The sequence below is a fragment of the Dendropsophus ebraccatus genome, chromosome 2 (genome assembly GCF_027789765.1).
Source record: "Dendropsophus ebraccatus isolate aDenEbr1 chromosome 2, aDenEbr1.pat, whole genome shotgun sequence".
In the NCBI taxonomy this organism is placed as follows: Eukaryota; Metazoa; Chordata; class Amphibia; order Anura; family Hylidae; genus Dendropsophus; species Dendropsophus ebraccatus.
Window position 1 is genome coordinate 180,071,469 of NC_091455.1, and position 24,790 is coordinate 180,096,258.

General features: G+C 41.4%; 1 protein-coding gene across 2 annotated transcripts in view; it reads right to left on the reverse strand.

Moving 5' to 3' along the window:
• RAPGEF5 (Rap guanine nucleotide exchange factor 5) overlaps window positions 1–24,790 on the reverse strand; it is a 226,007-nt gene that overhangs the window by 28,689 nt on the left and 172,528 nt on the right. For both annotated transcript variants that reach the window (XM_069958818.1, XM_069958819.1), the window contains 7 exons: window positions 21,662–21,777; window positions 21,215–21,303; window positions 8,014–8,092; window positions 4,677–4,821; window positions 2,412–2,509; window positions 2,000–2,030; window positions 47–125 (listed from right to left, as the gene is read on the reverse strand). In XM_069958818.1, coding sequence (XP_069814919.1) covers window positions 47–125; window positions 2,000–2,030; window positions 2,412–2,509; window positions 4,677–4,821; window positions 8,014–8,092; window positions 21,215–21,303; window positions 21,662–21,777 — 637 coding nt within the window. The remainder of the gene's footprint in view (window positions 1–46; window positions 126–1,999; window positions 2,031–2,411; window positions 2,510–4,676; window positions 4,822–8,013; window positions 8,093–21,214; window positions 21,304–21,661; window positions 21,778–24,790) is intronic.

Here is a 24,790-nt window from a genome sequence, read left to right on the forward strand (position 1 = left end):
CTATGAGGTTTATCGCTTCCACCACCCACCAGCCGCTTATACTTACTTCCCTCTATTTCATTCACATTTCCTCTGTGCTGCAGCCAGTTCTCCTTCAAGCTGAATTGGTGGAAGAGAGCTCTATTCTGCGGGCACAAGATTGAGAACAATATACTGGTGAACTATTTTATTGTGGCGAATTCCCAGTAAGCACACTCCCGGAATTAAAAAAGGGAAACTCCCTTAGCGCATACTATTAGATATTTTGCGCTTCATACATCCTCAAAGCATGGGAAACGGATGACAGCAACATGACTGAGGGCGAGAAATAAGATTGTTTCACACTTCATCAAACCTTCCCCTCTACAGAAGGAAATACAGGAGCTTGTTCTCAGGTAGAGATTATCAAAAGGCGAGATGCACCCTCTTACAACATTTCCTTATGGTGTAGCAACTATACAAAATCTTTCCTTGGTGCTTCACACTTAATATAGTAAAGGAGTTAATGTATTCTGTAACACACTGATCAATGACAGCTTCCATTACTTATGCCTCCAGTATGTTAAAGGGGTACTCCCATCAGTGACTCTTATGGCATGTCCACAGATCAAGGGCTCCCCTGGCCCAATCCAGCCTACTTGCAGCTTCCAGAAGTGGTCCTGAAGTCATAGTGGTGGTCCTTATTCGGTTTAAGCAGCTTCCTTAGAGGTTAATGGAAGTTGTGCAAACTGTATAGCCCCATAAGCTATGTTGTTTCTGTAATTCGTGACTTATGGAAACAGCATATTTAATATGCTAATGAGATGATTTGGTGCACAGGGGACGGGGCTGCCGCCCTCAGTGCACTGATCTAACCCGGCCAGTTAGCCCACCTAACTGATATTGGCAGAGCGACGTAAAGCACACCCCAATATTCATTAGGAGGGGTGGGCTGGCCGGGGGCAGATCAGTGGTAGCCCTGTCCCCAGTGCACCAAAACACCTCATTAGCATATTAAATAAACTGCTAATATCCACAAAACGGCACTAAGGAGGAAGGTAAGAAACTTCATCCTCAGCGCCCAGTGATCAATAGGGACATATCAGCAGGTTAGATGCTTCTTCCCTTTAAGCATTTCACGACAACAGTAACCTGCAACCCTGTACCAGAACTCATCCTATGTGCACACGGAGTATGTACACAGAGTAATTTTGATGGAAACTCCGTCGCGGAATTCTCAGCTCGCACCCGCTCGCAGACTGCGGCGGGTGGGCGTGTCTCCGCCCGTGTCATAGACTCCATTCTATGCACCGGCGGATTCTTTCATCCTCGGCGAGTGCGAGCTGAGAATTCTGCGACAGTTTCTCCGTCAAAATTACTCAGTGTGCACATACCCTATATCAGTACAGGAAATTCCATAACGTGTGTTCCTCCCTTTATGTCCAATATAACCTCACAGTCCACAGAACATGGCAGAAGCAACATGGTCAGCATGGAAAAGGTCATTCACTGAACATCAGGAACACTACACTGGGTAAACCTTTCCTGGCCTGAACTATGGCCAGACTTCGATGCATGTATACAATAGCAGTTGTGACGTTTGCATGGATTTTGATTCATTCTCCTGCCATTATTACTACTTCCTAGAAAAGCTTTGGCCACATTCAGCCGGGGACCATCCACCCTCCGACTAAGGATCCACCCTGCAGCAATGCTGTCTGTTCCCTAAATGCTTCCTTGCCAAATTGTGCTGCTGATCTCAGAGGAAGTACGCCGGAGAATTTCCTAACACACATTTTATTGCACAGCTGTGTACGCCGTATGAAATATACATGTTTGCTCTTTTTTTTTAGATGGACCTATTACACATAATCTATTGCCTTGGTATCATAAATGCACATATGCTCCCTGTCAATCACCATACAGGTTATAAAGTATGATCTACAACAGTAAATCTCTAGCACTTTATTGCCTGATGGTAATAGCGATATATTACACTTAATAAAGATAGACATGGTATAGTAAATAAAATATGCAATACCTTTCTGTGTGGTGAGTATTCATCAACAGTGCTGCAAAATGAAGAACAATAACAATGGTCAGGGTCATAGAATAAGTGCAGCAATCCTATTAGACTATGAGGATTCTTATAGCACAGACTATAATGCTGGGTTCATATAATATAGATATATAAATCAGAACTTCAAGAAGGTAGAAGCTATTCTTATAACTATGATATTGGTTACAACGGGAGGATGGCTGCCTCTATTGTACAGCCAGGGATAATGTATTCTATTCCCCAAATGGGCAAGTGGATAATATATTCCCTGCACTAATATCCTTTCCCAATCCTATATCCAGTGAACTCTTGCCCTTGAAATGACATATAATCCTTAAACATTGCTGGAACCCCTTGTCGGATTTTCCAGGGAATTTTCTATCATAAAACTTACTGTCGACGGTGGATCCGCAGCACCTTCTGGAATTCTTTTAATTCCTTCTCTAAGATGGGGTATTCATAAACATCATCCAGCACATAGCGATAAAGAGTCTGGAAAACATACGTGAAAACATCACGCCTCATTTATTACGGCCTGCATTCCTGACTGGTGGCTACCGAGTAATATCAGAGAACACAATGCGGTGCTGAAATAATAGTGATGAAACAACAAGAACGTCTGTGATCCCAGCAGAAGAATAAGCAGCCGATGTCTGATCACGGAATAGAAGGCTGCTTATATTTTATGTTTGATAATATTAAAGCCAAATATGCCCTATAAGCCTGTATTAACATTTATGTATGCTGTTTTACATAACTATATTACATAAAGTGTCCGGAGAAGTCCCGTCACTCTTGTTATAACACTTGGCTTGTGCTGTAATCCGGTGATATACAGCGGGAGCAGAAGGTTAACCATGCTCACATGTACAATGACAGCAGTATAACAAATGACGTCCTATAATACCCTAACTTCGCATATAATGAAAAGGCCCAGACCTAAACTCTTGGCTCCGGCAGACAAAAGACTGTACAGTGAATCACAGCAAATGTGACAATGTGTAATACCATGTAGAAGTACTGTATGTCTTTAGGAGGACAAGTTCTGGTAATGAATAGTGTATTCTATATACTGCAGAAAACTTTCACCATAAATGGTCATTTTATAACATGAACTAAGACTATAATTTTACAGCAAATGCTTTACGTTGGATGAAGCTGCTTTCTGCCACTGCTGTAAAGACTTACTGCTTGTTGCTTACATCATACACTTTCCAAATATTAAGCTTTTAGCTACCTGTCAGTCAGGATACAATGGCTGTGGCATCAAAAAGGCAATTTACATGATATCATTGCCGCAGGCATGAGACACAGGACATGTGCAGAATTCCCCTTTTTTAAAGGGGTTATCAAGCGCTACAAAAACATGGCCACTTTTCCCCCTACTCTTGTCTCCAGTTCAGGAGCGGTTTGCAATTAGGCTCCATTTACTTTAATAGAACAGAGTTTCAAAACCCCACGCAAACTGGAGACAACAGTAGGGGGAAAGTGGCCATGTTTTTGTAGTGCTGGATAACCCCTTTAAGAGGAGGCTCCAGCCTGTGCACAGCTTTTAGAGAATCCCAGAAATCCCTTTTAATGTTGTATCAATGGTCAGGTTTAATACCTTCGATAGGAGAAATAGAGGAAGCAATACTTCTTATATTATCTCATGAGCTGGTATTGTGCAAGAGCCATACATTTAGTGCCAAGGATGGGATCAAATAGTCTCCTGGGAGATCAGCAAATTCTATCATAGAAAGGCTTTCCTAAACCACTAAAATGGCACCCAATCCCATCCTTGGCACTAAATATCCAGGCTTATGCTTATGTGGTCATGTGCTGAAAGCTTTATATTAGTAACAATGGCAGCATAGTTTTCCTGCTTTTTACATTTTATCTTAATACTGTATAAGAGACAGCCTGCATAGTCTTTACTGTTTGGGTATGTGCATACTAAGGAATTCTTGCGGATAACTTGCCATGGATTCCGCCACTCGTCCCTGCTCGCTCCCGCTTCACTGTCCACTTGTCCCATAGACTCCATTCTATGGTCAGGCAAATTAACGTGTCCATTCTTTGGGTAGATGGCGGAATCTGCATGACCATAAAATGGAATCTATGGGACGGGCAGACAGTGAAGCAGGAGCAGGGGGGGACAAGTGGCGGAATCCACGGCAAGTTATCGGTGTGAATTCCTTAGTGTGCACATACCCTTTTCAGAGTACTGCTCTAGAACAATGTTGCTTTTCGGTCACCATCTGAGCTACTTGATTGCTATGGAAAGATTCTCCCAATAATGTGTAACATGTAATCAAAAGTTAGTTCATATATGTTTCCGCTGTAAAGGAATTGTAAAAATATATATTTTTAAATGTTTTTCTTTGTGTGTCCAAGTTCTGTTCAGTCATTAGCCTTCTCATTCAATGCCAATTACTATAAAGAGTGTATACCATGTCCCATAATGTACCAATCATCTAGAAAAAGTGCCGCTTCTTAAAAAATATGCATGCATTGCCCACCCCCTCCCATATGTACATATGTCCATGCAGAAAAGAAGCTTTATCCTGCATAATAAACAGAAATTAAAAATAGCCATGGTCATTGAGGCATTTTCCCAAGGCACTGGTGAATGCATTTTCCATAAAGACTAGTGCACACTTCTGGATTCATCGCTCACCTTTAGAAATAACTTGGAATGCTCATCGTCATGTAACCAGTCTTTGTATAAAGCAGTCCACTGGGATGCAAGAAGCAAGACCTTCCTCTTTGTGCACAGGGCTTCTGGGCTGTCTGCCTTGCCGTCGTATTTCTTGGCACAATAGGTAATTTCAGGTCAAGGAACAACAAGTAAACATTCTGTTTTAAAAGAGCAACCGATTACAGAGAAGAGGCGAATGGCATCCCGAAACTACTGAGCTAATGAAGTGACTCCTCTCTGCTGCTATGCATCAATCTCTGCTCTCTGTTACCGGGGAGAGGACTGTCACCAGAAAAAGCCATCACTAGGCTGCAAATTGCTAGTACTTGAGCACATCCAGGCTAAATGATCAAAGGCCAATGACACTAACTAAATTCAGCATTTCTGTTACATGTGTTTTTTCCATTTTCTCAGTATTTCAATTTAGGAGCATTAATATCATAGTCATTTGTCTGTGTCAGTCATTTGTGATCCTATAGCACCACCATTGTACAGAGAAATGCAAAATGGAACAATGCAAAACCGGCAACAAAGTGCACTTGTATTTGTAGTTGTAAGTCTCCATTTATCTCTCTCGTTTATTCTCCTGTTTTTCTAATAAGGCGCTCAAAAAACGGGTGACACCTTATTTCCCCAAAACCAAACCCAGTCGGATAGCTGCAATCCAATATGCTTGATCCAACATGGGAGACCTCCACACCATATTAAAGGGGTTATTCACTGCTACAAAAACATGGCCACTTTTTCCCCTCTCTTGTCTCCATATTGGGTGGGCAGTTGTTAAGCAGTGCTACAAAACATGGCCACTTTTTCCCCTCTCTTGTCTCCAGATTGGGTGGGCTTTGAAACTAAGCTCCATTGAAGTAAATGGAGCTTAATTGCAAACCACACCTGAACTGGAGACAAGAGAGGGGGGAAAAGTGGCCATGTTTTTGTAGCACTGGATAACCCTTTCAAGTGGCTGGCTCCACCAAAAACAGAGGTTTCATAAAACTTATCACTGATGTGTATGGGACCTTACTTTTTTTTTCTTACTATATATATATTATTTATTTTTTATTCCTTTTGCACATGCAGTGTCTCACACTTCTTTAGTATCTCAAAACTCAAGCCATCCCTACTTCTTTCCCGCATCTCATTTCTTGGTTGCTGTAAATTATTTACTGTATACATTTTACTATTCCAAAAAGACGCGGTATTTCTATTTAATTGTGCAACCAACTAGAGGAAGAATCCATGGTTCTTCATTTCCATGGAACTGATTGATGGCGTGTCAAGGTATTTTATGTGGTTGCCCCAGAACATGACAATGCTAGAGTAGACAAGTTTTAATTGCCAGCATTCAAACTGCACCTAAAAAAAACATATCTGCAGGTAACATGTTTTCTCTGGATTGTTTGCCGCCCTATGTTTGATCTGGTAATGTGACTATCGCATGGATTAGCTTTATATTCTACACCCTGCAGCGGTCTACCTCTCAGAAGTCAGTACATGAACATGGCACGTGGGTGAAGAGTTGGAATGCATTAAATCCCCTGAAGCAGAAAAAGAAAACAATTAATCAGGGACCTGTCACACAAGGAGAGATGTGGGGTTACTTTCTTCTGCATGCCATCCTCGTCTCTTTACTTATGATCAAGGTATGTTATATCATTCGCATAGAATACCAGAGCTTCTACACTTGATAGAGAGTGCTTGACATGTGCCTTAGGCATGTCCTATCTCTTTCAAGTATTTCTAAAATGTGCTTGGAGACTGGAAAAGAATTTGTTTAACCAAGCTCTATGCTTCTATTGCCCCTTAATAACAAAGTAAATTAGACATGACTACTGAGGAGCCTTTGTTTTACAATTGACTATTTGCCGTATAAAAAGTCCCATAGAGCTTCAGCAGCTTGTCATTGTTTTCGTTATTATTCCTGGAAAACTACCTGTCCATCTGTCTGTCTATTACTTGTAGTTGACAAAAACAAGGTATGACATCTGGAGATAATAAAAGAAGAAAGATGAATGTGTTTGTTCTAGAAATAAGCTGAAATACTGTAGAACCGCCATTATTTTCTATAAAGAGATGGTGATGTCATATATTGTTATTAGAAGGATCGTTTGAGTTGTAAAGACAAAAAAAATATTGCAAATTCCTATAATGTCATTGATGTAATAAAGTGTCCCCCGAGGGACTGATATCTGGGATGAAGTCATAATAATCCACCATGTTGGACATGGTGTGAACAGTGGGTTAAAGACTTCAGGTTCCTTCAGGCTAATCAGCAAGAACATTCTCCGTCTGTACCAGATACTGTGACGATTGTGGGAATGCTAGCGCTTTTTCCACTAACAAATTCTAAAAAAGCCTTCAGCTAATAATCCATTTTATGAAGGTAACTGGTATTACAAACAATTTCGCATAGAGAAATAGTAAAAGTGAATATAGCGAACTATAATATATCTTATTAGAAGAAAATGCTTTCTTCTCCACTTATGCTCCCCACTAAGTCCATAGAAATCTCTAGAAAAGGAAAAAGGCATTGGGGGGGGGAGGGTAGGAAAGGGATTGCTGGAAGATTGTTGGGAAAGCAAACACACTTTTGGCTTTCTGTCTCACTCTAGAAATAGATTCACAGCTTAGATTGCTCAAGTACTGCTCTATAATGTCATCCAAGCTGCTTCTACTCCTGCGGGTTTGCTACAGACAGGCAAGAAAGCAGAATGCCCTGTCTTCTGTGTGGATGGGATCTATCATAGAGACTAATTTCTATCCACTCTGAGCTCAAGAAGATTTGACACCTAGAGTTTGAGCTGGCAGAGGGCGCTGGGTAACTAAGGGTAAAATGCAATACACAGGAAATATAATAGCCAGCAATACTACTAATCCTCATATACACACTGGACAGCCTATCCTAAACAACATTATAGGTACTATCTAATAACACAAAGATAATCCTAGAGCCAACTAGTTCAACAATAGCACTACCAGATACAGTAGGTGCAAACATTGAAGGCAGATGATGGGACTGCAATGAATTAAATGCGTTCTTGGCAGATAAGGCTACACCATATTGTCTGCTAAACACAGCCTGACAGTAACCTTGAGGGAAATGACACGGCGCTGCTCTGTATCCTGGATTATAGATATCTGCTCCTATTCATCAGGAGGGCTTCATCCTATCCTGATCTGGAGCCACCACAGAACAGACTAATGTGTCAGTTGTATCCTTTCACAGCAATTTACCAGATGCCATTTGCCTGTAATGTTCGGCATCTGCTTTTCATTCTTTGGAGTCAGGGGCATGACTGTTCCAGTTAATTAAGGATATTGTCTGAGGAGCGCTTGGCACAAGTCGTCTGTTGTCATGAAGACGGTGTACGTGAGGAGGAAGTCATCCAGGAGGGTATCTGCAGAAAAACACAAACATTAAACCACAAGGTGAGGGAGGGAATCTCGGAGGACTGGCATTGTCATTGCAACAGTATTCATGAACATGCCCACAGGGAACATCCTATGGAGCCCCGAGATTTATTAATGAGAAATACACTGCATTATTCAGTAGCGATCTCCTGATTTTGGCAGTGATTAGTGTCTGCCCTCTGCAATAAAACCATTCATTAGCACCGAAGCCTATTACCCAACTGCAGCAACTATTAGGTCAGGACAGCCATGAATTCTAGAGTACATACAGTACATGCACACAAAAATGGTAAAAGTAAAAGGGGACTTATATATATATATATATATATATATATATTCTTTTTTTTTTTTTTTTTACAAACTGGTACCAGAATGTAATGAATTCAATTTAGAAAACCCAAGTCCTCCTCTACTTATTAACTGCTGTATGTCCTGCAGGAAATGGTGTATTTTTTCTGCTGCCACCTCTGTCCATGTCAGGAACTGTCCAGAGCAGTAACAATAGCTGATAAGCACTGGAAGGTTTTGGGTTTTGGGTTCGGGTAGTTGGTTAGCGGCCTTACTTTCAGGGGGTGCCTTATTTTAGGCTAATTAGAAAGGATAATGGGGGTGTCTTATTTTAAGAGGATGTCTTATTTTTGGAAAAACACAGTATGTACCATGCAGCCTATATATTCTGAGACAAAGTGAGCCTCATAAGACGACAAAGCTCTGTGACTTTCACTGAAATGCAAAGTGACACAAGTCTGCTGCCTGCCCCTCTGGCATACGGGAGACACAAGCACATCACTGTGTGCAAGCAGTGAAAGGGCTGGAAACTATAACAGATCCCCTGCTGTTACAACACTGCCTGAACTCCCAACAATTGCTTACATTTTCCCCAGTCCCCGAAGCATCGGCTCAACACTAAAGACGCAACGCACATCGCTGACATTGGCAATAATTTTGTAAACGTTGATTTTTTCCTTGTTGAAAACTGAGACCTCAGACAACCAATTTGTAGTTATCTGTCAAGCTATGATCTTTAAGTATGAGGCGATATTCACACTTTTTTTTTCTCCATGTATGGGGTTTTTAATGGGAAATAATATAGAGAATAGAAAGGACCTGACATACGGTATATCAATACACTCATATCTATTCATTTACTGCTTTGAAAAGCACAATATCTCAAGCAAAAGATCAAGAAATAGGGCCTATCATTGAATCCAGCATTGTGGCACCCATGTGCCCATACTAAAAGGTTTGTATGGGCAAGGTTTATGCTAGATTTGCTTTAATTCAGAAAAGGCCAGAACAGATTTTGCCAACATAACAGGAGATTAAAAAACAAAACAAAAAACAAACATAAATTTTACTAGAGATTGATTTTACGATATGTTCTTTAGCTGTATTCCGTGCATAGTTGCTATAAGTTATAATGACATCTATACATATGCCCTAATAGGATCTTGGTGTCTGATCAATACTATATTTTATGGATGGTTTTTCAAAGATTAGGCCAATTTTACACCAAAGATAGGATGAAACAATGAAAAATTTGAAAGAAAATAAAAATCTCGAAAGAGGGGGTCCTCTTTATGTCTAGGTGAGAAATATAGAGTGGTTTCTTGCTCCTTATTTTATGATGGGAAAAAAATTATATAACACATAGTAGAAGCTTTCAGCGCTGCAGCCAGTGACAGGTTCTAGATAGGTACCCGCCTGTACTTTTCAGCTTTGAAGGTGTGTAGTGGAAACAATCCAGTGTTACATAAGAAGTTCTTGGCACTCAATGAAAGAATACTACTCTTCAATGAGACATTAGCATACAGGTTATATAACCCCTATGGGCAATTACCTCTTGCAAATGGAAGAGGAAAGGGCAATAATTCTATTACTGTGGCAAAAGTGCAGCTATAGAAATCAATATAATGTTTTTAAAGTAGGCAATTGGCTTATGGATATAATCCCTTTAGGCAATCAGGGATAGGGGCATTGAAGAGAGTATTTCTTTGGTATGATCACATCTGTGGTGAACAGTCATAGACATGTACATAGAGAGACAGCAGCACAAAATTCACTATTTCCCTCATAGCACAAGAGGGATATGTGAATGGACAAGTCCAACATTGCTGATTTCCTTCTATCTTGTCATGTGTGGTGGTGTCTATATGGGGTGAGGCCTCTAAAATAATGGCAGAAGACAGCAAAAAAAGATAACGTAATGTCCACATTCCCAAATGTAACTTGCAAAATCTACCCGATGCACTAAAGAACTCTGAAACACCTCGAATAAACACAACTAGTGACAATATATTATGGCAAACCATCGTTGCTCCTATGATGGAAAAACCAAACACTGTTTTGTCTTTATGTAATACAACCTGAAGCTGACAGCACGTTGTAGTCTCACTCAGTGCTGTCATTTGTCTCCCTGGTACATCAATGCAGAAAAATCATGCCTATAAGCAAGCAATGGCTCAGGAGGCCTTCATAAGTAATAGCCCTTTCTGTCTTTGGGATATGCTTATTACATAGATGTTCCATCTCCAGCAGTATCCTCCATTAAAAGTCTTGTCCCTTTAGGGCCTATGAACATCATAGAGGGGAATCTCTAACTAGGCCTTCCCCTCTATGAGCCAGGACGCTAATACCAAGCAGCGGTTCTCCCTCTGGTACAGCTGTATATATATTACATAGAGCTGTAGTCTATGCAAAAACGTGCGACTTTTCACCCTTTTCTGCCTCAAATGCAACTTTATATATATATTAAAAAAAAAAAGTCAAGTCAATGGGACTCCGCAGACATGGCCCCCAGCTGCCTGGCAGCCTTAACATACTAAATGCCAGAAATTGGTGTAAGCAGAGTTCAAAATATTGAGTGAGATAGATCAAATTTATTAAGAGGGTTGGTTCTTTTAAAGGGGTTATCCAGCGAAAATCTTTTATTTCAAATCAACTGGTTTCAGAAAGTTATATAGATATGTAACTTACTTCTATTTAAAAATCTCAAGTTTTCTCATTATTTTCAGCTGATGTATGTCCTGCAGGAAGTGTTGTATTCTCTGCAGTCTGACAGTGCTCTCTGCTGCCACCTCTGTCCAAGACAGGAACTGTCCAGAGCAGTAGCAAATCCCCATAGAAAACCTCTCCTGCTCTGGACAGTTCCCATCTCTGACAGAGATGGCAGCAGAGAGCACTGTGTCAGACTGGAAAGAATACACCACTTCCTGCAGGATATACAGCAGATGATAAGTATAGGAAGACTTAAAATTCTTAAATAGAAGTAAATTACAAATCTATAAAACATACTGAAATCAGTTGATTTGAAAAGAAAAAGATTTGGGCGGGATAACCCCTTTAATAAATCTGGCATATGTTTTTCCACTGCACTTTACTTTCATGCCTAACTATTGTTATTATACTACAGTCAGTGACAACTCATTTTTATTGTGTATACAGTATATAAAACTAAAAAGCAACATCATCAAGTTTACCGTAATGACTGCTATTTCCTATCTTTACCCAGTTATGTGTAAGCCCACCGTACTGATCATGTGTCAGGCAGGATCGGGCCTATTATTTTAGAGATGCCCATCGTGAGGAAAAACAAACTATTAATAACTTGGGACTAATGTCTGGCAAATAGCGTTAATCCAAGATACAGCAGCCGAAACATGAAACCAAGAACAAATTACTTAGAAAGGAGAAGAGTATTCAACAGGCCATAAAAAATACATTAAGGTTGTATTTACAACACAGATTTGGCAGTCGGCACTGTCCAGCGGACCTCTGCTTTTTATCATCTATTTCTATTTTTGGGATTCAGCCTGCATGTACAGTATACAGTAAGTATTCAACACTTTATACAGGCAACAGGACAGATTTACTATTGAACAAGCACCAGATCTTGCGTTTTTGCGGTTTACAATTATCGACAATGATAAGAACTGACAAGTAGATCGGTAACTCCAAGAAAAATGTTATTCCATGGGAAACACAAGTCAAAACAGACATGCTGGGTGGAATGACATGTCCTCTTGAAACCGCTGTGAGAAAATCCTTCCTACCACAAAAGAATACACTATGGATGAACATAAACCTGGAACTGAACCCTATAAAGTCAACAAACACTTGTTAAAATGTATTTAGCCCAAAGTAGTAATATTACGCAGCTAGCGCCAAAACGGCAGATAGGCAAATATAGGGATTGGCCATCTGTTATTGACTTGTGCGCGCCAACTTCTTACACTTTACCTTAGCTACAGGCTAGTATGATGCACAAAGCAAACAGCGATAGGATGAAGTTTGTGCAAGGGAATAAGAGGTGTTAGGATGTGTTGGTACTTGAAATGACTTTCCCTGTTCGTTCTCCCTGGTGGTGCGGGGCGGCTGAACTGTATGGGAACAAATTTAAAGATTTTTGCTGTTTTAGACAGGGACGAGCTCTAGGGGATGAGTTACGCTTTTTTGTACAGAAATTTAGCTTTTTAAGGTAATGGCATAATTTATACTGTACTGAACACAGCCCATCTGTACTGAATTACATTGCCTTCAACATCCACCACAAAACATCAAATTTAAGGACACATCTTTATCCACATTTATATTTATAATGTACATTACACAAAACATATGTATGCTTCTGGTGTTGTACAAATATTCTAGCTAACCCAATAATAATAAACATATTGATTACAATGCATCAAGGAAGACAAGTAAACAGGGTTATCTGTGGTCATTTTCAAAGACCCCACTAGGCAACGAATTAGGAGCCTAAGGGGCCTATTCTACGGAGCAATAATCGGCCCGATTAGACCGATTATCGCTCCGTGGAATAGAGACAACGATCAGCCGATGTTCGTGTCATCGGCTGATCGTTTACTTAGGTGCAAACCTAAAATCGGGCATCGACTGCGTATTGCTGTGTAAAATAGCGGTGCACACCGGGGCGACCGACGATTTCACAAACAGCATAATTTACCTAACCATGCTGCAGGGCTTCTCCTGTACTTCTCCTGTACTTCTCCTGTTGGTCCAGCGCGCAGCAGCAGCTTCGGAGCGGCCTGTTTGAGCTGACAGATCGATCAGCCAATCACTGGCCGGGACCGCCGCAGCCAGTGATTGGCCGAGCGGTCTGTCAGCTCAGACAGGGCGCTCCGAAGCTGCTGCTGTGCGCGGAACCGGGAGAAGGAGGGCAGGAGAAGCAATGCAGCATGGTTAGGTAATGTATGCTGTTTAAACAAGGGCTGCAAGGACATCGGAAACTACTGTATGTGCCTGCAGCCCTCGCTAAACGATTATGGGGCCGTGGAATAGGCCCAGTAAACGAGTGCCAATCTAGCAGATCGGCGCTCATTTACATTATTGATCGGGCCCCCAGCGGCCCGTGGAATAGAACCCTAATGCTGGGGGTCCTACTCATTTGGACCCTCATCTGCAGAGTGGCAGCAAGAAGACTCTCACTGTTGAGGACCATGCCCCGAAAGCCGCCAGGAGGGATCTAATACCTGATGCAGTCTTGTAGTCTTTGGCTGTCATAATGTTGGTTGTAGTTTTGTAGCAGCTGAAGAGTCCCAGGTTAGTGAACACTGGATTAGAGCATGTGATTTTCTGGCTGTCAGACTGATGGTCACATGACCCAGCTGTGGTAATGAAACATATGGCTGCAGCTGAGCTGGGATGAAACAGATGACATTGCAGGAATACTAGTGTGTCATCATTATATAGGAAAAAAAAAAACTGGAGTGCTTCTTCACATGTCACTAATAAAATGAAAATTAGGAGTGGCTGACCAGATGGATCTAATTTAGCATTACAACATATGTTTAAGGCCAAGTATAAGAATGAACGTGTTCAACACTGAACACTCAAGAGAAACAACTAAATGAGGACTCGCTTAATAGGTGAGCGTTTCAGTAATGGTTGACAGAATGGTACAGATAGCAAATGTGATATTATACTGTTCAGTTTTGGGAAGAAACAAGCTTCTCCTCCAAGCTAGTAAGTCTATACCGGGAATCTAAGGTTAAAGTAGTACAATTGGATGCCTTGGTGCATTGTACCATGAATGTCAAATATATTCTCATCTGTCTGCTATTTCTAAATGCTTTCTATTCCAGTACAGAAATACATGAGTTTCACAAGGACCTGATTTAATAAAATGGCAGTTCTCTAGTACAGTGCCTCAAGACCTTCAGGGGAAAGAGTCACTACTCAATGTGTCTTCCAGAACAGTTCATTCTGATTCCAAACATTCATAACATAAAACCCATGAATATATACTAGAGCTGAACATAACTTTGAGGAGTGTACACTATGCTAAGCAGCCAGGAAACATTACTTTATCCTAAATTTTCTAAAAGGAGATTTACAGTTTCTATTATTTTTGTGAGGTTTGCATATTGCGGCTGCATTTGTTATTCTGCTATAGGGATAGAATAAACAAAGCACAACCTGAAAAAAAACGGCATAGGAGATAAACTCTGTGCTGCAAAAATCTGGTGCAATAGGTCGCAAAAATCTTGATACACTGAGGCAGGGAATTACAGAGTTTTAATGTCCAGGATACCAGATGGGTACTGGGTTTCTAAAGGACCTTTTTAAAAACTAAAAAAATGCTGTCTCGGCTCACCAACAGGATGGACATAAGTCCCATTGTGGTCATCCATATTGATGGCACGTCACATGTATGGAAATTGAGGGGCTACACAAAGTATGGTAGTATGAGAACATGAGCCATAGATGATAGAGTGTGCCAAAAAATGGGGTGCCTTTGTTGCTTTCCTTTACGAATGCTGAAATTTCAGCCGCTAACATCCAACTTTGTATAGAAGTGACTTGGATGTTGGTCAGTATTGTCAGATGATTTATTCCAGGTTCCAGGTCAATCTGTAAAGGCCCTATGACAAGGAGTGACTAGCCATTATTGCTGTGTGTAGATTAACCAATTAGCTGACGAAGGAGCTAATGCTTGTTTGCACAAACGATCCAACAACTGTGTGATTCTGCCCGCAAGATAGTCAAGTCCTATGAGAGGGTCTTTAAATGAGTGTTGATCTAAGAGATCCATGGTAAGTGGTGCTAATTTATGGTGCGTTTACATGGAGCGATAATTTTCCTAATCGATCGTTTAACGATTTTGAAGCAACTATTTGATTTTTATATGATCAGCGTTTAGACGAAGATAAAAATTGTTTAAAAAAATTGTTATTGTGATCGTTTTAAGATCGCTTAAGACCATCTCACACATGGGGTGAATCTGTGAAAGACTGTTTACACAAGGCGATCTGTGATTTTTTACCGAACGGCCAACGAGGATTTGAGAACACGTTGAAAAATCAAAATGAACGATCGTTCGCTGTGTTTGGCTGACATGTGGGCACGTGTTCTGATCAGCTAGAGGGAAGTTGGCCGCTGCCACACTATGGTGTGAGTACAAAATAATCAGGCATGTTGACCACCTGTTGGGGAGAGTTCGGAGGCCACCATACACAGTTCATTTTAGTCTAATGTGCATGTCCAACTTTAGTTTCTCACAAAATTTCTGTTAGCCATTACATACATTACATATACCCCAAATCACATAGTAAACTGCAGCGCTAAAGCCGTTTTACATGACACGATAATCAAGGGAAAGCTAGTGCCGACATGTCAGTTCAGCACTTTTTCCCCCCTTGTTCGCAGGCTATTATACGCACAAAAAGCAAGCAGGGAGAAGTGGGAGGGGCTGCAGGGAGACGCAGGGGGCCCACTGAAGTAAGCAGTGATCTGCTGCTGCCGCTCCTGTTACACGGAGCAGTGTGCGGCACACCGCTGCAACCCAAATCGTGTTTTTTCAGCATGTTGAAAGACCACGATCAACTGACATTACGCATGTTGGCTGATCGTTGCCTTTATACATGCACTATAAGGCTATGTTTACAATACGTAAGAGACCGGCCGTTCAGTGACCCGGCAGGGTCACAGAAAAGATCATCCCAGCTGGCACTGCAGTACCGGCCGGATGATCATTTGCGCCGCAGAAATTTGATGCGGGCGCTCGCTCCATAGTGTGTACTGACAGGGTTTTTTTGTGGGCGCTATTCAATGAATAGCGGCCGCAGAAAACCGACATGTCAGTTGTTCGCGGCACTGCTAGGGATCCTGGCCAGAGCGTATACTATGTATGTACACTCCGGCCGGGACCCCAGACGGCAAGGTAACGTATATTATTGTAATAATCACAGCCGTTGTACAACAGCCATGGTTTTATGAAAATTTACGTTGTGGGAACATAGCCTTACACTAAATGATTATCAGCCTGAATAGTCAGTAATCGGCAAAGTAAAGCCAAACACCATTAACCGTAATAGCGCCTTTGCCGTATATGGAATATCTAATCCCCTACCCCACCCATCGGTCCACTCTCTCTCCCATTGCTCTACATGTGTTAGTGTTCAATGTTGTTATATAAGAAGACAGATACAGTAAAATACAGAGTATAAATGTCAAGTTGAATAATGTTTTTGATATTCCATACATCTCAACAGCATGTACATAGATGTCTGAAAACCCCTACTTTGAAAAATGCAAGCGTCCTCAAAATTTCTTCGACAAATCTGCCACGTGTGAACAATCACTTACAGTAAGCTGGCCATATATCAGAGATTGTAGACAACCTTTTCCTGCATTACTTGTTCATGGTTGGTCAGTTAACACAACAGATTGCTGATCTCTTCTGTGTTCTATCCCCGGTCTGGGTTTTCATTGATGCAGATCTGTTTCCTATGAACAGCCATCCAACTACATCATCCACAAAGTGCAAAATGTCCTTAGATATCTGTCCTTGGTCGCAGTTGTCATACCCAACCATACTATGTAAATGGGGCAGCAAATGGCATAAAACTGTTTTAATTGGTCTTCTCCGCTACCCAGGCTCTCTACTGTATGGCCAAAACATATAAGCTGAGGTTCCATTAAATTCTATAGAACATAATTGAGATGGGATAAAGGAATAAATCAATCCATGCAATGAATTTTTGTACAGTGAATTGGCTAACCTGTCAATTTCCATTACATTGCATTAGCAGAAAGTAGGCGTATGTGATCGGAGCCTGGGTTTTATATTACATCTGTGTCCCAAGAGCTACAGGCCACAAAAGAAAACATACGGAAAAGCAAAAACTGAGTATTTACATAGGACACACAGGCACATTTACACATTGGCCAACAAGTACTCATTTTGCATGTTGTATTATGTTGCATTCAACATTGCATGCCAGTTCAGTGCTGGGGAGGATTGTCAAACGATGTGTGCTAATTTGTGGTGGTAAAAGTTGTCAATTATGGAGCACATCATAATGATACAATAACTGCTGACTTTTCTCACCTCTACTCATTTCAAATATGGCGGAAAAATGTCAGGTATTATGGTATGTGCACACTACGGAATTCATGCAGATAACTTCATGAATTCCGTTGCTCGCCACCTCCGCGCTCCGGCTTGAAATTCCACCGATCCTATAGGCTCCATTCTATGCCCAGGCAGATTCCGCCTTCCACCCAAAAAAATTGTCATGTCAATTCTTGGGACGGATGGCGGAAGCTGCCTGAGCATAGAATGCAGCCTATGGGAAGGGCGGAACTTTCATCCGGAGAGCGCATGGAATCCGCTGTAAGTTATCCACGCGAATTCTGTAGTGTGCATATACCCTTAAAGGGGTTATCCAGCGCTACAAAAACATGGCCACTTTCCCCCTACTGTTGTCTCCAGTTTGGGTGGGGTTTTGAAACTCAGTTCCATTGAAGTAAATGGAGCTTAATTGCAAACCGCACCTGAACTGGAGACAACAGTAGGGGGAAAAGTGGCCATGTTTTTGTAGCTCTGGATAATCCCTTTAAGGGTATATGCACACTACAGAATTCGCGTGGATAACTTACAGTGTAGTTGTATAGTGTATATATATATATATATATATATATATATACACAGTATAGTGTAGTTTTTAAATTGGTACAATGCATAGCAAAAATTTATGTCTTCGTTTCAACCAATTATGAGATTTATTAAAGGGGTTTTCTGGGCTTTCAAAAACATGTCTGCTTTTCTCTAGAAAAAGCATTACTCCTGTCCTCAGTTTGGGTTTGGCAACTCAGTTCCACTGAAGTGAATGGAGCTGAAATGTAATGTCACTCACAACCTGAGGACAGGGGTGGCGCTGTGTTTGTAAGAAAGTAGCTGTTTTTTTTTTGTTTTTTTACATGGAGTGAAATTGATGTGTTGAACTCCAACAAAGAATGGATTAAGACTAGAGATGAGCGAATCTCGAGCATGCTCGAGTCAATCCGAACCCGCATGATCGGCATTTGATTAGCTGGGGCTGCTGAAATTGGATAAAGCTCTAAGGTTGTCTGGAAAACATGGATACAGCCAATGACTATATCCATGTTTTCTACATAGCCTACACCGCTAATCAAATGCCGAACAATAGGGTTCGGATGGACTCGAGCATGCTCGAGGTTCACTCATCTCTACTGATGCATGAATTTCCTAATACTTATTACCCATAGCCTTAAATCAGAGGCGACTATCATCTAACGAGGCTCACAGAAGTATTAAAAAAAAAAAACATAATATAAGGGATGTATTTACGGTATATAAAGTGAGCCTATACTTGCTATTTATATGTATGTGCACATTGACATTATTTTAATTGCATGGTATACATTGCCATACATTGTCACTGAACCAGTGTTCATGGTAAGAATTAGTGACATCTAATTTCACTAATCCCTTGAGGATGCACTGGAGCATGCTGCGTATAAATGAAGCGATTTACATTTTAGTAACCCCATAAGAGAAGGCTTCAACAAGGAGGGGGAAAACTATTCGGAAAGGCAGGAATTTGGCAGTGGATCTGGTGGAATATTGTCTTTTTTATAGCAAGGCTCTCAGTGTTGAAAGGCCACAAGTCTTCATTGAAGCCACCATTCACTTTCTACCTATTGCCCAGTAAAGACAGCTGCATTGTGGCTCCCCTTTACCATAAGACCTGGTCTCATTGAACTTGATGGACTCAACCTTATCAACTATGCAACCCTGCAAGTGATATAGCCTTGTCCACTGATTTTGTCCACCAATTTGGACCAACTAAACAGCAGTATTGTAGAACTATTGTCTGTTCTTGGCTGATGAAAGGACACAGAGGATACAGTGACCATCCTACGGCACCACTTCACCTTGCGTGCAGCTAATTATGAGCATATGAACACTATGCCGACACTAATGACTTCTATCCATCTCACTGCCAATAACTATTCACCGTGCCATGCAGTTGCAAACTCTCCCTCTCCGCCAGTCTCATGTGCTTCTCTTCTATATTTTATTGTTGCTGACTCAGCATTCTTACTTGCGCTTTGTTTATTTGAATACAAAATGAGAATATTCTTATGCCATTCCTCCAGGCCCCCCCGTCTAATATATTTAGTGAGGCCTTACGGTGGGATGAGTGATCACCAGGAATACTGGAGGTTTGCGAAGAGCTGGGGCTGGTAATTTAGTAGAGTAATTCAATTTGAATATTCACAGCTACTCAATCTCAATCAGGAACGTAGATGGATGGCTGCGCATGCTCGGCGGTGACTTGACCCATTATTTCCCACAGGGAGACAGGGCAGGCTGTCCGTGCATCTCATGTACATGTCATCAGATAGTCAACGCTAGTCTCAGGATACTGTAAAGGATTGTTATGGAGAGGCTATGCCCAAACAGGTAATGTTTCCTCAATATTATTCATGGAAGTCATTACCATCCTAAACGAGAAACTTAAAAATAAAATTAAAGTTAATAGTCGGTACTTGAGCATCGTTTTCTTGGATACCAAAAATAGCTATATTGGATTTATAGTGAGAATTACACTGCAGCCATAAGAAATAAGTGGCCTGGGACATTGAAACCTCTGTGCAGTGTTTAGCGGAGTGGAGTAAATGAGATAAATACCAGGTTCTCTCTCTACTTGATGCAACGCAGGACAGAGATGCTGCAGATTGGAGGACGGCTTCTCCTGAGATGGCCTGAGCTAAACAATAGACCATAAAGGAGAACACAGATAATGAGAAAGCAGAGGGTTTCCTGCCTCAGCTTAACTCTATTCACATTTACACTTAAGGTGTCCTCATACCTGCATGCAAACATGTCCGTACACTACACCTATAGCAATAAGACCAGACATAGACGTCCCTACAGGATCTGACTGTGATACTAATGAGGATGGCAAATCAATGCATACAGCGACTACTGTGAAAAGATGCCGGCAAATTATTAATGGGGTTTTGCTCTTTGTTTTCATGGTTATGGATGCAAGAGTCACAAGGGTGCTGAGACTTATACTGCTTGACATCTGCAGGGAAAACGCCTTGCACAGAAGTTTTGCCGCTTACTTCGTTAAACTTTAAAGGCACAGCGCTTAGTTTCCAATTAGCTTTCTACTAGACGTGAAGTGCTCCGGGAGTGACCTCGAACAGCAAGCTTTCCAACATTCACAACTCAAATTTTCAAGCATGAGAGATGCCAGTCAATCCAGATGTTCTACACCAGATAATGAAAGGATTGAAATAAGTGACTCTTTACTCTGAATTGCCACCGGCTAAATGTAACTGCTGAGCACTGCTGATGGCGCTAATGACCTGTGAAACATGACAGACACCAGCATGCAGGGTAGAATCCTTAAGTATGGAGAGAGAAGGGTTAACTGACTAAAGTCTAGAATAAAACTCTATATAGAGACACCACAACCCCTACCTGCAGAATAGAAATGTTTTGGTGGTTCAAGATGTTCTGAGGCAGCTGACTCCTTTACTGTGGCGGATCAGCTCCTAAGAAAACACCAACTTAAGAAGCAATTGCATCACGACTACAACCCACTCCTATGGACTGCTCTAAGTCTCTCCATTTATTACAGTGTTATATGAGGTTATGTTGACATCTAAAGTTCTTCTTTATTGATCGGGGTTTGTAAAATAACACGGCGCGGTTCAAGGAAACATTTTATTCTAGTTAACCACAATATGGCATGCAAAGCTTTCTGGTACTTGGCATCTGTTCACACAAGGAAAAGGCGCCCACATCCGTTGTTTTTTTATCGTACCTGTCTCTTTGTCTTGTACGTCATCAAGGTGCAAGTCGTTCAGGAGGTGCTCCAAAATCTTCTCCGGTGTCCCAGATACCACCATGTACCTATCAGAAAGCAGAGAGTCCAGAGAGTCATCCTCGGTAGACGATTGAGAGCGACTGCTCCATTCATCCTCATCATCTTCTTCATCAATGTATTTAAAATAAGGCACATCAAACGTGGGCAGAGGAAGCTCCCGGACTGTAAAAGCTGCTGATGGCTTCACATCCATATGGGCATCAAACACCCTCAGCTTAGAACTTCCCATTGTGTGTGAATGACAAAGGGCATCCCCTATAACGTGCAGTATATTCCCAAACCAGCTCCGTCTTTCCCAGCTAAATCCATCTGGCAGCTGAGCTCTGCAGTCAGCCCGTGCTTGTCTGAATATGTGTATCTGTATGCCTAGAGGAAAACTCTTACCTCCAATCACTCTCGCCACTCCCTGCTGTGGAGGCTGGCCTTTCTGACGACACTTTCTTAAGCACCAGAACATCTTGGTCCTGTTCTCTCACTTGAACAGTAGTTGCTTCTTCCTCCTGGTTTGATGCAAGAAAAAGAGTGATATTATTAAGAAAAGAAGATCAATGTCTCATAAGAACAAAGCATCAGCTTATTACGAGCAAGCCTCATCTTCTATGCAGCTTTATACAGATTCATATAGCAACATATATCACATTAGAGTCATCCTTTATAGCTCACTCTACATTTGTGCTGTGCATTGATCTGTGCTATTATGTTTATGTATTATAGATCTCTTAACTATCAAGGACTGACTTTTTTTTAAATTAAATTCATTCCTACTCCATGCTGAAAGTTATATACAGCAGACCCTTTACCATGGGTCCCCCCTCTGTGCTACTGGTTCATACAAAATATGTTGCTGTACATCCATGAGTGAAGTTTGGATGCTGTCTAGTTTTGCAATGTAATAAAGATGGTAGGAATGTACTGTTATAAACACAGACTATTCTGCAGGTTAGTGCCATCTCATGTGATGGATGAATAAAGGTTATATATGAAGAATCCAGAGAATGAAGTGGCTGCACACCACACAGTGGGGGACCCAGGCCAGACGACCCATATCCTTACAATATGTCACGACTTCATAAATAATACTCTGCGGCACTACAGTGCAAACAAAACCAAACTTTAAAGGTTATGGACACCTTTAGGCTGGGTTCACACTATGTATATTTCAGGCAGTATTTGGTCCTCATGTCAGGTCCTCATAGCAATCAAAACCAGGAGTGGATTGAAAACACAGAAAGGATCTGTTCACACAATGTTGAAATTGAGTGGATGGCCGCCATATAACAGTAAATAACGGCCATTATTTCAATACCACAGCCGTTGTTTTAAAATAACAGCAAATATTTGCCATTAAATGATGGCCATCCACTCAATTACAACATTATGTGAACAGAGCCTTTCTGTGTTTTCAATCCACTCCTGGTTTTGGTTGCTATACAGCCTCACAAATACAGCCTCAAATATACATAGTGTGAACCCAGCTTTAGGGTGCGTTCACACCAGCACACCATCTTCAGCAGATTTGATATTGAAGTAGCAAAAATAAGGCAAATCAAACCTGGGCCATCAGATCTGCTGCGGATTCTGTATGTGTGAACGCACCCTAAGGCTATGTTCACACAACGTATGAGACCAGCCGTTCCGTGACCGGACCGGTCTCTGGCCGGATCTTTCCGGCCGCAGAGCTCTGATGCGGGCGCATCAGCGCGCGCCCGCATCAGAGCTTACCATAGCCCACAGTGAAGCGAGCTGAACTGACAGGGCTTTCTGCGGCCGGAATTCACTGAATTCCGGCCGCAGAAAACGGACATGTCAGTTTTTTGAGGCCCCTTATGGGATCCCGGCCGGAGCGTATACGATGCGTGTATGCTCCGGCCGGGATCCCATAGCTTAATAGGCTGTGTTCCGCTGCACAAAAACTACGGCCGTTGTTGCCATCGACAACAACGGCCGTAGTTTTACGTAGTGTGAACATAGCCTAAAACAGTTTTTTTTTTTTAAATTTGATTTGATATTGATTTGTTCAAAAATTTTAAATATGTGCAAAATTAAGCAATTTTGTAAATTGTATTTGTTAGGGATATTCCCATTTAAACTATTATATACTAAATATAAACTTGTAGGGATCATCAAGTTAAATATTTTTGCAAATACATTCATTTAGCAAACTTGCCTCCTGATATGCCGCTTATTCCCTCCTCATGCTGACAGCTCTTTGTCTGGGTTACCGAGCACCACTCTGCTCTAAAAGCAGTGGGCTGGCTGGTGTATATATAACCATAGAATACATTTACTGATCTGTAACACACACACACACATAACATTGTTGGGAGATCTAGGGAGGACCTTCTGCCTTCTGGTGCTGCTCACTGCTGTACGTGTTAGCCGCCGATCTGCTCCCTGTCCGCCCATCTGCCTCCTCCTCTCTGCTCCACGTCCAGGACCTTCTGCACGGGACCTCCCAACAGGCAGCAAGGCTAGGTTCACACTGCGTTTTTGCAATCAGTTTAATGTATACGTTTTATAGAAAAAAAAACGGATGCACAAAACAGATGCAAAACACAGATGGGATTGTGTGTCGTCTGTGTGGATCCGTTTTCCATTGACTTCAGTTATTTAAAAAAAAGGATTAAAACAGATGCGTTTTTTTTTTAAATAAAGTACTACAGAAAAGTAGTATTAACGGATCCAAACGGATGACACACAATTGCATCAGTTTTTTCTATAAAACGTATACGTTAAACGGATTGCAAAAACGCAGTGTGAACCCAGTCTAAGGAACTTGTATGTTGCAAGGGGGAAAATACCGCTGCTCTGCTCCCTGTCCACCCATCTGCCTCCGCCGCCTCTCTACTCCCCGTCCAGGACCTTCTGCACCGGACCTCCTGACAGCCAGTAAGGAACTTATATGTTGCAGGGGGGAAATGATAGAATTCCATCATTTCCCTGAAAGGGGTCAGGGATTTGATCAAATCCCTGACTTTCTTCAGGGAAATAATGGAATGGAATTGGTCATTTCATTATTTCCTGGGATTTTATTTTATGAAAATCCCTCATTCTATCATTTTACTGCTCTTCTCCTATTAAAAATTTCCTGCCATTTAGCTGCTACTCAGAGTAAGGTAAGTCAGTCATAGCTTTATTATTTCTCAGAGTTAAAGATAACAGCAGGGACGTGGTTACACAGCAGCCCAGGTAGTAGTGGGAGAACAGGCTGGAAAGAGGGAAAGCAGATACAAGTTTAAGAGAAATAAAAGCAAACAACATTTTTATTAAGGACCTAATGAGTAAAAAAAAAAAAATAACTGCTTTTCCAAGGTGCCCATTGCCTTCAACATTTACAGCTATCATACTGTAGGCAGATGAGTTTGTAAAAAAAAAGAACAAACCCTTTTTAAAGTACATGCGCTATAATTCCGTGTAGATGAGATCTCTGTACTCTTGTGCAAGTCATGTGGAAGAGCCTTGGTAGATGGTAAAAGGAGTATAACCTGTTAGCCACTACTATATAATTCAACA